Source organism: Leuciscus leuciscus, assembly GCF_965113295.1.
Source record: "Leuciscus leuciscus genome assembly, chromosome: 10".
NCBI classification, from domain to species: domain Eukaryota; kingdom Metazoa; phylum Chordata; class Actinopteri; order Cypriniformes; family Leuciscidae; genus Leuciscus; species Leuciscus leuciscus.
The window spans coordinates 29015318-29030803 of record NC_138734.1 but is presented as its reverse complement, the minus strand read 5'-3'; the positions used below and the strand labels follow the sequence as shown (position 1 = coordinate 29030803).

The following is a 15486-nucleotide window of genomic DNA, read 5'->3' as shown; positions in this document are numbered from 1 at the left end:
GTCTGACCCTAACATTCTGTAAAATTCTAATTAACTGAAATTCAAAGAAATACATATAATTGCAATAAGTGTGACTTTTAAAGGGTAAGACACCCAAAATTGTTTATTCGATCATCCTTTACTCAACATTGTGTCAAACTTGTATGACTTAGGCCCTGTCCCAAATAGCACCCTAAACACTAGAAGTATTCCTCTGAGTCCGCACTCTCGTGATGTAATGACGCTTTGACTGTTGGGAAGAAGTATGCTGCAGAGCTCGCATCAGTGTGGGTTCGGCAAAAGTGTGCATCGAGGACGCATATCGACCGCAAAGGGGGCACTCTTGAGCACCCTTCTGAAACCTAAAATTACAAATGGGACGCCCTACAGTCTCATGGACTTAACGGACACGCGCATGCAGCAGCCATTGTAAGTCCACAAGACCGAGAGTGTATGAAGTGTGCCATTTGGGACAGGGCCTTATTTTCTTCTATGAAACACAAAATAAATGTTGAAAAATTCCTTCTATATGCCAAATCTAATTCTTGGAGTAAATGATTAATAACTATTAATGTTAAAGATTATTATATTAATAAAAACACCAGCAACGAAATGCCATTTGGGACCTTCTGCCCCAATTATGAGGGTTCGTTCTTCAATTTTTCACTTAAATTACAACCATATTTGTTACTGTACAATTCTAAATTAATTCAACTCTCCTTTGGGGTTTGGACTAATTAATTAAAATTCCAACTCATGAATTTAAAAGTAACCAATTCTTAGCATAACTACTTTGCCCTGTCCTGTATGACATAAGCAGAAACTCTGCTCAAATCAAATTAAAGTACCTGAAGCTAACTGAACAAAGCTAGATTTAATCTAATTTAGTGAGAATGAATCAAACTGATCTGAGCTGAAAAGTGGAACCAGAAAAAAAATCCATTAACATGCAAAACAGACAATGTTGTCTTGTATCCGTGCTTGTGGGACTGCAAGATGCCTGCTGTTCAGATAGCTGTTACGTGTATTAGGAATTACACCAAGCAAGAAGATCTGTCAGATAGAAATCTGTTGACAAATTTAAATCCTCAGCAAACACGTAGCCTCAACAGACAACTTCTCAATAGCTCGTTGATGCAACAAATATATAACATATAGAGTGATTCAGTGTGACAGTGTCTGAGCGGGTCTATAACTGAGCTTGTCATTCACCACACCGAGTGAATCCAATAGAAACTTGAAGTACCCAAACAGCATTGCCAGACGTAGATGGCCTGCTGACGCAAGGAGGAATTCTTGCAAGGAGCAGGACAAAAATGGGTCTTACTAGGCCGTAGTCAATGAAGTGCGAAGAGAGGCTCTTTGCTCAAGAGACATGGCCCTCAGAGACTATTCGCCCACAATGCTGATGCCTGTGGAAGCGCAGGATAGTTGAAAGATACAGAAACCCGAGTGCAAATGCATGCAGCCGCATGATCAGAGCCACCAATCAACCGAGTACAACACAACAGAATAAGGACAGCTTTGTAGATGGCTCATGCTGATAACACTGCAGAAAATATGAGCAAGACTAATAGAACATCTAATCGGTTTGCGTATTTTTAGGACATGAACGTAGGCGAATAGGGAACTTGCAGTATTTAAACCCACTGATAATTCATATTGAGATAAAGGTCTAACTGAAACAGATCATACAATTCATTTAGCTCCCTGTGAAATTGTTCCTTAAGCGGAACAGCGTTGTGTTCCCCTGGGGTTGAGAGATCCCCGTTCAGTTTAGTGTTATATCCGTCCTCTTATCCCTTCACTCACAGCGGTGCGCCTTGACGGGGGACTGCGGGGAACAACACGAAGATCTAAAACTGGGAGGAAAATTGTTGCTAATGGGAGACATTCAACTACTTCTAATCAAATGCTATTTACGCAGCACTTTGCTAAATGTCACTGTTATTATACCCCCGTGCTCTACCTCTTTATTAGCCAAGGGGTTCTTGATAGTCACAACTAATAGCTTCTGATTATCGGAATAAATGAGTCACCGTAGAGACAATGATGGGTGAGAAATAAATTGTGTTTGTCCTCTCTCTTTCAGGTCCAAACCACAACCATGTGTATATCTGTCAGTCTGAGCGGATTTGTGGTGCTGGGCTGCATGTTTGCCCCCAAAGTCCACATCATCATGTTCCAGCCTCAGAAGAACGTCACCAGTCATCGGTTAAACATGAACCGGTTCAGTGTAAGCGGGCCGGCCACAAGCTACGCGTCCCATGGTGAGATCTACTCACAAACAAACAGATACTGTATATTAGATAGAAACATTTGAACATTGACTTTAAGTATTGCCTTTACTTTACATTTATGCCATGGACACAAATATAGCAAATTGTGTGACTTAAGCCCTATTCGGACGGGATTAGCTTAACAAGGGTAGATGGAGTAATGTCATTTTACCACAGGACGTCTGTAATAATAATGGCCAATTCGAACGAGATAAGATATATCTCAGTAAAACTAGCAGAAGTGGTAACTCGATTTACTCGCCGTCGTTACCTCCCTGACACTTGCCATAATTATTGGCTCCCTGTTAATAAATACTTTTTTCAACCTCCTTTTGCCAAGATAACAGCTCTGTGTTTTCTTCTATAATGCCTGATGAGTTTGGAGAACAACTGACAAGAGATCAGAGACCATTCCTTCATACAGAATCTCTCCAGATCCTTCAGATTCACATGTTCATGGTGCTTCTTCTCTTCAGTTCAGCCCACTCATTTTCTATAGGGTTCAGTTTAGGGGACTGGGACGGTCATTGCAGAAGCTTCATTTTGTGCTCAGTGACACTTTTTTGTTTGTTTTGGACCGTTGTCCTGATGGAAGATCCAACTACTACCCATGATAAGATTTAGCAGAGGCCGTCAGGTTTTGATTTTTTATCTGTTGGCATTTGCTAGAATCCATAATACCATGTATCTGAACAAGATGTCCAGGGCCTCCAGCAAAAAAAAAAAAAAAAAAAAAAATAGGCCCACAACATTAAAGATCCAGCAGTATATTTAACCGTGGCCATGAGGTACTTTTTATCCCTGTTTGCAACAAACACATCTGGTGGGTTTGCTGCCAAAAAGCCCCTTTTTTGTTTCATCTGACCATAGAATCCAGTCCCTTTTGAAGTTCCAGTCATGTCTGACAACTGAATATGCTGGAGTTTGTTTTTGGAGGAGCGAGGAGGATTTTTCTTGAAACCCTCCCAAACAACATGTGGTAATATAGGGGTTGTTTGATATATTTTTTTAGGCTTTCTGACCCCAAGACTCAACTAATCTCTGCAATTCTCCATCTGTGATCCATGGAGAGTCTTTGGCCACTCAAACTCTCCTCCTCGTCGTGCATTAAGAAAATATAGACACACGTCCTCTTCCTGGCAGATTCGTAACATCTTTAGTTGATTGGAACTTCTTAATTTTTGCCCTGATGGTGTAAATGGGAATTTTCAATTCTTTAGCTATTTTCTTACAGCCACTTTCTATTTTGTGAAGCTCAACAATCTTTTTACAATTAATGGGAAATATTTCATAATGTGATTTCTCCCCCACTTTCAATTCTTTTACTTTAATGAAAGGTTCGATTTTTGCAAATGAAAGATCTAAAGGATAAACAATGCAGATTTATTTTTTGCAGCCATTTTTGATCATATTTACCAAGGGTGCCATTAATTCTGACCACAACTGTATATATACAAAGATGTCTAATTAGCGGCTGTGTCTATGGGCTGCTATATGGAAGCCGTCCACCATTTTGGAACAGTCACAGCCGGTCCGTAACATTTGAGACACAAGTCTACTGTGCGTCTGCAACCGTATTTAGACGCATGGATGAATATCTGCAATATACTTCCGCAGATGTGACCAATGGCGTGTCTGGAGCGGTCGAATGTGAAATCTATGTATACATATCTATGCTTAGAACACTAACAACAATTAAAAAAAACCAAGCAATGCCATAGCAACCTCTCAGAAACTTTAGCAACCAGAGTTTTGTTATTGTGGATTTTGCATCATGGTTATGGCATTATGTGCCTAATGTGATAATGTATAACATACACAAGCAGAATTGCAACCATGATGATACGACCCACAGAAACGGCATAAATTAAGAAAATGCTGCGAAGAAATTTATTTGTGCTCTAAATACAACTGGTTGTCAATGTTGAACTTTCTGCAGTGCTTACACAGGCGGTTTGTAGTGATTACAGCCCTTTGATATGCCAATTTACACTGAGGATTTTAATGTCAGCATTGTCACACAGAGCGGTTGTGTAAGAGCACAGAGGAAAGGTGCGGTAGGGAGAGGCCGTTCTGTCACCTAATGGTGGGTAATAAGCCCATGTGTGCACAGACAACAACTTCTGCTCTGATGCATTATTCACAAGCACAAAAACAGATCAGGTAAACAGTTTCATCTTTATTTACATTTCATTCGTCTAATAAATAACATGACAGACACTGCAAAGAAGAGAAGACGCTGCGGAGTGCAGAGCAGAGATCACATACAGTCACACGCTAGGAGGGAAAAGAGGGGGAGGGAGGTGATGAGAGGAGAATCAAATGGAGGAAAAGTTGTCGGTAAACTTTGTGAAAAAAAGTTTTTGTGGTGGCTTTTTGAAGTTGGCCATCAGAGTCGCATTCTAACATACTATCACTTTTGCTGCGGTATATGGCATGCACGCACTTGTATTATGCATGGAATACCTTGTCAAGTGATGACCTACTATTTACCATATGTCAAATTTGCAGTATATAACAGAAATTAATACATAAATAAATGTAAAAGAACTGGCTAATCAAAAAATATGCATTACTGCATGGTTATGTAATATATTTTAAAAAATTGGATTCAATTTATTGCAAACATAACTACATTATGATATATACAGGAGTGGCCAAAGGTGATGTCCGGCCTAAGAAAATTGACATCTTCACCCTTTGTTCAAATACAATGAAAAAAAATTTGTAAGCATATTGCACAGTTATGCTTTGAGTTATTTGTTTTATTTGTTATATTTTTGCCTGGCTGTCATAGAAAGAAATTATGACCACATGCATAAACAAGAGAGAATCAACACAGTATTAATAACTGATATTAATTTAAATTTAATACATTTAAATTAATATATATATTAATATAAATATATAAATAATATACATTAATATAATATATAAATAATATTATAATTATATTAATAATTAATTATATAATTTGTTTGCATATTAAAATAAAACCTGTAGCTGTAGTTTGCATGCATTTTTTAAATGCCTTAACCAAGTTTAGTATTTTGTTCTTCCCTCATATTTAAAATATTTTCCTCATATTTTGATGGTTTATTTGAACTTGTAGGGTCATTAAAAACAAATATCTCCCCCGGACATCACTTTTAGCCACTACTAGCTTTACCATGATATAAAATTACTTCATATTTTGTCCCACCGCTTTTACATGCCTTTTTCCTTACCTTCTTTTCATTTGTCTAATTCTCCTTTCGCTCTTTCTTCCTTAAGCATCCGTGAGCGCCAACTTCGTTCCGACGGTGTGCAACGGAAGAGAGATTGTTGACTCCACCACTTCCTCTCTGTGACCCCGCCCCCTCCTCCAGACTCCTGCTCCTTAGCGACTGTTAGCCAATCAGCACACATTGTGCTCTGCCCAAGAACTAGGTCTGCCTACAATGTGTAGAAAGTGTGTATGATTATGATTTATTATTAAATTATTTTTAGGGCTCGTTGTAAATATTAACTGACATTGTTGTAGAGAAACAAAAGAACAAAAAAATCCTTTATAGAGAGATTTTGGAAACTGTTGTTTTGATAGCTTTATTATGTATGTTGTAAACGGCCATGATGTGATGATGTAAAACTCAAACCAGTTTATGATTGGGCCACAGTAGAGACTGACAGAAATGGCTCTGCCTGCAATACTGGACACAATTTGTGGTCGTTTTCTTTTGTAGGCCTCATTGTAATAATCTAAACTGTGTGTATTTCTATGTTGTACATTTTGTACAGAATCTTAACCGATGGTTTTAACAGCACACGACGACAGTATTACGCTGGTCATGAGGTCCAGAGCAGGAAAACCATCGAGTGAGCGCTCCCGCCTCAAACTTCACGTCGTCTCATTACAGGCAGTGGCTTGATACCAGAGGTTACAACACCATTTTAGTAAAGTGTCACGACATCTGAAAACATATTACATGAACTGCATCTCATAAGCATTACGCTGAGATGGCTGTGATGCATGTTTATGTTGCAGCACAGATATGCAGTCTCCTTATATATGTTTACACTGCCTGTGACGAGTAGCCTTCAGGGATGGGAAGTCTGGAACATGAGCATGTGAGGTAAAGTGAATCTTACAAAGTTGACACTTACCTCTTTTCTGCCATCATGGTGCTGTTGCCGTCCTGCACTTTTCGATTAGATAAAAGTTGATTTGCTAAAGAAAAGCCCCTTAAACCGGCTTGTGACAAACCAGGAAACAGTACTGTCCAAGGGCAAACAATAGGTTAATGTCCTCTCCAAAAACTGTTTTCAAAACCACAAAAACATAAACTGTGATATATTTGAAAATATACATATTTGATCAAAAATACAGTAAAAACAGCAATAATTTGAAATTATTATAATTTATAAGAACTGTTTTGAATGTAATTTATTTCTGCACTGGCAAATCAGAATTTTCAGCATCATTACTCCAGTCTTCAGTGCCACATGATCCTTCAGAAATCATTCTAATATGCTGATTTGCTGCTCAATTATGACATATTATTATGTTGCTAACCCAACTCTGGCACCGGCACCATTTAATTTGAAAAATAGATTATCGGTTACGTTTCTGACGTGGGAAATGCTTTGTGATGCAGTGAATGTAAAATGTATTCTGTTGTTCGATATCGGCTTGTTGTGCCTTATCATTTGTCCAATAGTTTTAATACGAGAGGTTCCTCAGAGCCTTTTGGTGAGAGGGAACTGGGCCATTTTTTTTACAGACATCTTTTTTTACATTTCAGAAGTTTTATACATTTCTATGTTTTTCTGTTGGTTCGTTTGGAAGAAAGAGGGACGCTCGGGTTCTTCGTCAAACTGACGATTTATGGAGCACTAAAATGTTAAAAGTTTTAATGTTTTTAGCTCGCGGCCATCGCTTGGCCTCAAGGGATTCTGTAAAATATCACGTTACCTAATGCAAGTGTCAAACTGTATCATGTAATTTAAGGATCATCCATTCTTGGCTCGTCATGAAGAGATATAGTAAACAAATATGTAACAGTAACCTAGAAATGCTAAAGCTCTCAACATTCATAATTCATCAGTATGGCAGCAAAGGAAATCATTTGTGTGTCAGTTAACAGTACCACGAGGTGAACATGCACAGCAGGAGCGATAAAATCAGATAACAGAAAAACAGCCAATCGATGACAGATTTAGTCTTTCAACACACATACAATCAAAATGCAGCCAAACCCATATATATAGGCTACTATATATATGCTTCCTCACTCCTCAGTTTTTCCCCTTTTCACTCACTAATCAGTGATTAATACTGCTGAAAAGTAGGGTTAGGAATTTCAACAAACCTAATCCTAAGTAAATGACGTTATGTAATTAAAATCAACAATTTGTGCCTGACAAATGATTAAGTCTTGTAAACATCCATTGGACTAGCATTGAAGTAGGAATTAAAGCTATATCTATATGGATCAGAATAGATGGACTACCCAGACAGCAAAGCCTTGGAAACCAGCCAAAACACCCTAGTAACATGGTAAACAACTCTCAGACCACCTTAGCAACTGCATAGCAATGTCCTGGAAACTGATCAAAATATCCTAGCAACTGCAGAGTAATGATAAAAACCACTCAGAACACCCTTGCATCTGCCCAGTAACATGAGTTAAACACGCAGTAAACCAACTGCTTAGCAACATGCTAAAAACCACTTAGAACACCTTAGCAAATGCATAGCAACACCCTGGAAACCACCTACAACATCCTAGCAACACCCTAGCAGAATGACATTCTAAAAACTACTCAGAAAACCCTAGAACCTGCATAGTAAGTAACATGCTAAAAAAAAACACCTAGAACACATTAGCAACCACATAGCAACACCCTGGAAACCACCTACAACATCCTAGCACAATGACATTCTAAAAACCACTCATAACACCCTAGAACTTGCATCGTAAGTAACATGCTAAAAACCATTTAGAACTCCTTAGCAAATGCATAGCAACACCCTGGAAACCAGTACTGTGCACTTTTACACAGGCAAGATCTACAGTATAAATTCTTACAATACTTTGCTCCTAAAAAACAAACAAAGAAAGTTAACAAGTAAGTGAATGTAGGGAGAAAAACATCATGGAGTTATGTAAAGCAGTTTGCTGCCCCATAAACTCCAGCATGATACTCAGCAACTCTGTGCTTTTGTGGCGAGGCAACACCACCCCCAAAATCTGCACACATCCTCTTTCCACACGTTAAGTTGCTAGGGGTCCTCATTCCAGCCTTAGTCTCTTTAAGAATGTTTTTTGAGAGAAGAGGGAAAAAGTAAAATGTGCGGTTTCATCTGAGTGGCTTAGATATGGTTTAGAAGGGAGGCGAGACTGCAGTCTGCGCATAAACACAAATCGAGAGAGAGCCTCCCTCACCCACTGCAGCAATTTCATTCAAGTCAGAGTGGAGATCGAGAGTCTTACTGCAGAATCAGCCAGCTGTGTCTAAACGAGTCACTGGGTGGAAAAGTTGAAAGAAAACTTTCATATAAATGTTCATGTTTGACATAAAATCTTCACACACAACAGCAGAATACGCTTGTCAGTCCATTTTGGTGAGGTTTATTAACAGTTTGGTTGTGAAAGTAACAGACAACCTATAACCAGTCGAGTTAGATGCGTTCCTGGGTCAACATATTTTGACAGTCCTGTCCGAAAATTTAGTCCTAACCATATCCCTACCCCTAAACCTAACCCTACCCCTAAGTTATCCCCAAAATCAGAGGTGAACAAGACATCAAACCCTTACTGTAAGCCTAAACTTTACATAAACTGTAAACTTGTCCTTCAAATCTGATTGGTTGATTGTAATGTTGCACCAGGAACATTTTGCACTTGGTTAAATCAGGTTAGGCAACCAAATTGACTACTTGACTTTTACAGGAGTCACATCTGAATTTTAAGAGCAAGTTCAGTTGATGTGTGAGCAGAACTACAGTCAGTAACTAGCGAAGGGTGTAACATGTGATCAGAGAGCTACAAAACGCCTGTTAAAGGGATGTTCACCCAAAAATCACCCAAAAAGTTCTGTCATCATTTACTCACCCTCATGTCTTTCCAAACCTGTATGACTATCTTTCTTCTGTGAAACACAAGAAAATATTTTTGAAACACTCTTTAAATTAGCTTATTTTGTGTTTTGCAGAATATAGAAAGTCATGAGGATGAGAACATGATGACTGTTTTGAGGAGGAAATTGTGGGGAGTTGCGAAAATATTTTATATAGAATATATTTAGAATAAAAACTAAATCCAAATAATACATACATACATAATACAAACAAATCTTGATGTTTACTATGGTTATTTGTCACTAAGGTCCAAATTGTATCTGCACATTTTTTCCCCATATTTTCTGTACTTCTTGCAAAATTGTGTTAAACAAAGCTGTATTAGGGATTCTGTCTTATCGAAAGCTGAAAGTATCATAAAAATAGCCAAAATATTTATTGAATGAACACAGGAGGAGTGTGTATTACTTTATGAAGGACAGGCGTTCCAATTCTGTGAAAATCCACGGAACTGCTTCCACGCGGGCCTGAGAGTTTGAGAATGGGATTGGTTTTGTTTTCTGTTGTATGTAGAGGTTAATTTAGAGTCAAATCTGTTAGTAAAAACAGTACATTTGTCAATCCCATTTACCTTTTTCAAACAGTTTTTCTGAAACAGCATGTTCATTGGATGTATCAAGAACAATTTGGGGTGATTTCAAAGTTGTATGTAAGGGTTAAAAAGATTTCTCACTAAAAAAAATCTCCTTCAGATCTGTAAAAGAGGTATAACGTACTTCAGGAAGGCACTGAACTTTTTGGTTTGAACACAAAGCAATAGAACAGTACCCACGGTGCAGTGTGCAATAAAAAAATGACATTATGACATCACAATAAATCAACTAAATGATGAATTGTCTTTGTTCTTCCTCATTTTGGGGTTGTGGGATGACAGTAAATCTTTATCACACTTCAGACATACACAAACACACATTGACATACCTTCTCAACACTTTCTGTCTCAGTGACTGTGATGGATTCAGATGTCTCAAAGACGAGCATTTCCTCACTGACACAAAAAAAAACGTCCCAGCGTGTTCTCTCTTCTACTAAATTATTCTGCTGACATCCAATCAGCTGGCTTCTGGCTTTCTAAAGAGGATGAAGCAGAAGAGATTATGAGTAGGGAAAATGGAATGCAATTTTTGCCAGGGATTTTCTGGCCAGAATAATACATCGGAAGTGCTGAAGTGCTGAAGCCTTTGAAAACCCTTCCTTTTATCAGCCACATAAGTTCGCCTGAGGAGAGAGAGGACAGGTGAGAGAAAGAGAGAGAGAACGGCATGAATGAGAGCGTGAGAACGGGAGGTAAAGTGATGGCTGAGGGATAGAGATAGTGAGGGAGTTTTTTTGGTGAATTGTACACATCACCCTTCTTCTGTCCTCTGTGGAATTCTAATGGCTGTGGCAGAGTCAAGGCTTTTATGGGAGATATCAGAACCGCTGCACTTTTCCAGGTTAGACAGAAACTCTTCCACCTACAACACAATATTTCTGAAGCCCTGGGAGACGACGAATCACAGGAATGAGGGAGAGTCAGAATAAAAGAAAGTGAGATGTGACATTCGGATACAGTGAGAAAACTAATGAGGAACGTTCAAAGCGTTTGCTGCACCGCTGCATTACTTTAAGCGATAGTTCACCCAAAAATGACTGTGAATCACTGTCATGATGATATGAACACAGAAGGCCCTATCTTGCACCCAACGCAATTGACTTTGTACACCGACGCATGTATCATTCCTATTTTGCACAGCGGACTTTTCCCTCCACAAAGACACGTCTGTAAATTCGGGAATGAACTTGCGCTCCCGGGGGCGGTTTAGCGAAAAGAGGCGGCGTGTTCCGGCTCAAACGTTACCTGGTGCTATTTTACCGTTTCAGAAAAAAATTACGCAAACAGACCAGAAAATACCTAGTCTAAAGTCAGTGGCGTGTTATTCAGAAGCTATTTTAAGGGCGCATGCTTGGCCATAATGTAGCGTGTCCAAAACGCACATAAACTTTGCTTCTCTCATCTACACAGATGCAGCAGTTTCCATATTTACAAACCATACATAATTACAAGGAAAAATATTCCACACGAGGGAAATCATTGTGGTATCCATGAAGATGTGAAAAAATAGGCATATCTAGCTTACACATTTACCCAAATTATTATACGCCCAAATAATTATTTATTTAAATGGATATAAAATGCAATATTGCAATGACAAATGAAGACTTTAGAAGACAATGAAAAGAGTGCACAAAATATACAGTATGGACCAAATTCTTTGTTATTTTGCTTGTCTGCCCATTTTATCAACTACCTTGCTGTAGCCTATTTTTCATTTATTTTTAAAATAATTAATCCACCCAAAAGCAACCCAACTTGGAAGAAAAAAAACAAAAAAAATTTGGACTTGCGGCGTTTTTTTGTCTTCGTCCTTTTCATCCGCTGTTTCATCCTCCTTGCTGTGTTGTTCATTCATTTCCAAAATAAGTAAAACTTCAAATACAACCAAATTCGCAATATTTCAGCATTTGATTGGAAGAAAACTATATTTATTTTAAAAATAAATAAAATAAATCAAACAAGGCATAACCATGCAAAACTTGCCATGAACTTACTCGTCCCATGAAGCACTGCAAATGATGTAATCTATAATCAGCCATGACATCACAATATAAAACTTGTGCATGTATAAATCATTGAAACGTATTGGATTATTACAAAATATTCAAACATAAAAAAACCCTAGTTGAGAACACAGGAAATAAGTTGAAGCACTAAAATTAAGTCAAGTAAAGTCACCTTTATTAAATAAAGCTTTATATGATACAGATTGTTTCAAAGCAGCTTTGCAGTGATAAACAGGAAAATAACGATTCAATAATGCAAACAGAATTCAATTCTCTAAAAGACATCAGCAAACAGTGATTATTCACCTGAACTCAGTTCAGTGTTAATTCAATAACTGTAAAGTTCAATTCAGATATTAAGCTGAATAAAACTAACTAAAAGCTAAATAGAAATGTTAAAATAAATCATTTTATATAATATAAATATATAAAACAAAGAGAATATAAAATTAAAATTAGAATAAAAACTGAAGATATATAAATAAAAGCCAATTTGAAAAATGAATTATACTATAATAGTATATGAATAATACTTAAATAATTGTGCTGATCTCACTGAAGTTTAGGGTTATAAAAAAAAATCTGAAAAAAATCCATCATACTTTCACCATATTGGAGTTGTTGGTGCTTTTTGTGCTTAAATTCAACACTTTTGAGAGTGCAAACAATTTATTATACATGATATTAAAAAAATAGATATCAATAACTGACATCAGTTGGACACAGTTATAGGTTTATTTCCCAGTGAGTGAGTGAGTGAGTGAGTGAGAGAGAGAGAGGAAAAGAAAAAAAGTCACAGATTTATTCAAGTGAATAATATTGCCAACATCTAACACTTCAGAGTAACAGTGGACCAAACAAAACAACTAAATCCCAGCGGCACAGTAACTGTAGGTTTACTCCTCATTCAGAATCAATATGGGACTCAACAGATCATTTACCCAGATTTCACGTCGATGGGTCTTAAAATTTCATGAATAAAACCCCATCGGCAGTTCATTAAGTTCTTTAATTAGATGGCAAATCTAGCGAAAATTTCATCACCTCAGTCTGCCGTCGCTGTTCTGAAGGAATACCGTTTCTCCTTAATCTCGTGTTTGTCTTAATACTGTAAGCCAAGTAGAATGACGCAGAGGTATGTAAAAAAAATAAAAAATAAAAAATCATAAAAATAGCTGTACAAAAATGACTCCTGCTTTGCTGTAATCTCTTTATTCATAGACTTTATTCATGTCATATTTCATTTGGAATGTCACCATCACAGTCAAATAGGTTACTTAAGTAAAAAAAAAAGAAGGCTATTTTGGCCATACTTGAACACAAACACACTTTACATGGCTTTCCAACGCTGTTTAGCTGGGATTGGAAGCGCCTGTCAGTGAAGCTTAACGTCTGAGTGTATTTGTGTGTTCACCCTGACCCTTGGCTACATTCGCTCTGACAAGCAAGACTCATGTAAAGTCGTGGCTGACGCTCCAAAAAGCTTCTGGACTGGAGAGGGAGGAGACTGGTACACATTTACAATAGGAAAACACACACATACACAACTGCATAGTGACACATCTTGACAGAAATATTCAATGAGCATGTCCGTCCGAGTTCCTGAGGGGTCGCAGGCTTGTTTAACCCTATATTCCTTTTTTTAAAGGCCACTGCGTGTGATATCGAAGAGAAAGGAACTTCAATTCATCCCTTTCTTTTCGTTACCCCTCTTCACTCTTCCTCTATCCCCACACAGACTTCTCTGTATTGGAGAATTTCAGTTGGACGGCTTCGTCGCTCTTGTTGCCCTAGAAACAGAAACACGGTTTTGATAACACAGCCAAAACGGGAACAAATCACTGAACGCAGGCGCGACAAATGTACACAAACAGAGTCCAGAATCGCCCTCCTCGTCAAGGTCGCCTCCCTTTGAAAAGCCTGCCCTGCGAAGGCCAAGGACTGTCCACGGACACTGCACGTTGCTAGGACAACCAGTGTGCAAATCAAACAGCGAGTTGCGGTAAGCTAGGCCTGTTAAACAGAAAGACAAATGACCTGCAACTGCCTCGGTACGGATTTCAGGAACGCTAAAGAAACACAGAAGCCTGGTCACAAAACCTTAGTTGCCTACATAGAAAGTATTTTAATGCATCATAGGCACGCTCCCTACGCAAAGGATGCTCTAAAAGTTAGCCAGCAACATTATTCTGCCTTTAAGACATTGTTTTTGGCAAAAACAAACAGAGAATGCTGAATGCACACATATACATATATATATACACCTACATATATACACACACACATATATACACACACATTGTTTCTTGTCAATGTACAGCACTTTGGTCAACATTGTTGTTTTAAAATGTGCTTTAGAAATAAAGTTTGTATTGTATTTCTTTTTTTAAAGCCTATTTATTATTGTGTTGTTAGCCTAGCAACATGCTAACTTCTTGTGTGGCGCGAGTCAACAAACGTAATATCAAAATGGACCCTTTTTGCTTTATGAATACACATTCCTGGTCTTACTGTGAATTATTCATGTGAACATTTAACAAAAAATGTATCTCTTTGAATTTTTTTAAAACCACATCATAATTACTTTAATTCGAAACGATTTCACTACCAAATATATTCACTTTAATTCTTTCCCCCACCATTGACGAACATTTCTGTCATGTGTGAAAAAACGCTTCCCCGCCATTGACTGAAATTTCCGGCTTTCCACTGTTTTACGGTAGGGGGAGCTATGACATCCTGATCAAAAAAACTTGCGAAGAAGATGCAGAAACAAGCGATCTTATGTGTAATCATGCAAATGTGAAAAAATGTGATCATCAACATTAAAGGGTTACTTCACCGTTTTTTCATATTAAACTATGTTATTCCCTTAACTAAGACGAGTTGATACATACCTCTCTCGTCTCAGTGCGTGCACTAAATCGCTGTCTTGCGGCGAAACTTTGTTAGCACTTAGCTTAGTCCAGTTCATTCAATATGGGCCAAGCAGAGAAGCTACCAAACATCTCCACGTTTTCCCTATTTAAATACAGTTACTCGCGTAGTGTAACTCGACCTAGGACGGTGACACAAAACAAAACGTTGCGCTTTTCTAAGCGTGTAAAATGGATAACTATATTGTATGGCGGAATACCATAGCAAGTGCTTGTAAGCACTTCGACTTGGCGCAGTAATATCTTCACTAGAGGGAGCGGGGGCCGGTGAGAGGATTCTTCACGAGTGAAGATATTACTGCGCCGAAGTCGAAGTGCTTCCAAGCACATGCTATGGTATTCCGCCATACAATATAGTTATCCATTTTACACGCTTAGAAAAGCGCAACGTTTTGTTTTGTGTCACCGTCCTAGGTCGAGTTACACTACGCGAGTAACTGTATTTAAATAGGGAAAACGTGGAGATGTTTGGTAGCTTCTCTGCTTGGCCCATATTGAATGAACTGGACTAAGCTAAGTGCTAACAAAGTTTCGCCGCAAGACAGAGCGATTTAGTGCACTGAGACGA

At 38.1% G+C, this 15486-nt stretch overlaps 2 protein-coding genes across 13 annotated transcripts in view; one reads left to right on the top strand and one right to left on the bottom strand.

The window, feature by feature from the left end:
- grm3 (glutamate receptor, metabotropic 3) overlaps nt 1-10211 on the top strand; it is a 42402-nt gene extending 32191 nt beyond the window's left edge. For all 4 annotated transcript variants that reach the window (XM_082181795.1, XM_082181796.1, XM_082181794.1 and 1 more), the window contains 2 exons: nt 2072-2249; nt 5532-10211. In XM_082181795.1, the coding sequence (XP_082037921.1) occupies nt 2072-2249; nt 5532-5608 (255 nt within the window). In that variant the 3' untranslated portion in view covers nt 5609-10211. The remainder of the gene's footprint in view (nt 1-2071; nt 2250-5531) is intronic.
- Nucleotides 1-15486, bottom strand: part of elapor2a (endosome-lysosome associated apoptosis and autophagy regulator family member 2a) — a 52688-nt gene that overhangs the window by 7816 nt on the left and 29386 nt on the right. For 2 of the 9 annotated variants that reach the window (XM_082181770.1, XM_082181769.1), the window contains exon 22: nt 10300-10449. In XM_082181770.1, the coding sequence (XP_082037896.1) occupies nt 10300-10449 (150 nt within the window). Of the gene's footprint in view, nt 1-5485; nt 6514-9715; nt 9846-10299; nt 10450-12140; nt 14819-15486 lie in introns of those variants that run through there. The other 7 variants (XM_082181767.1, XR_014209170.1, XR_014209171.1 and 4 more) reach the window with 7 other exon arrangements.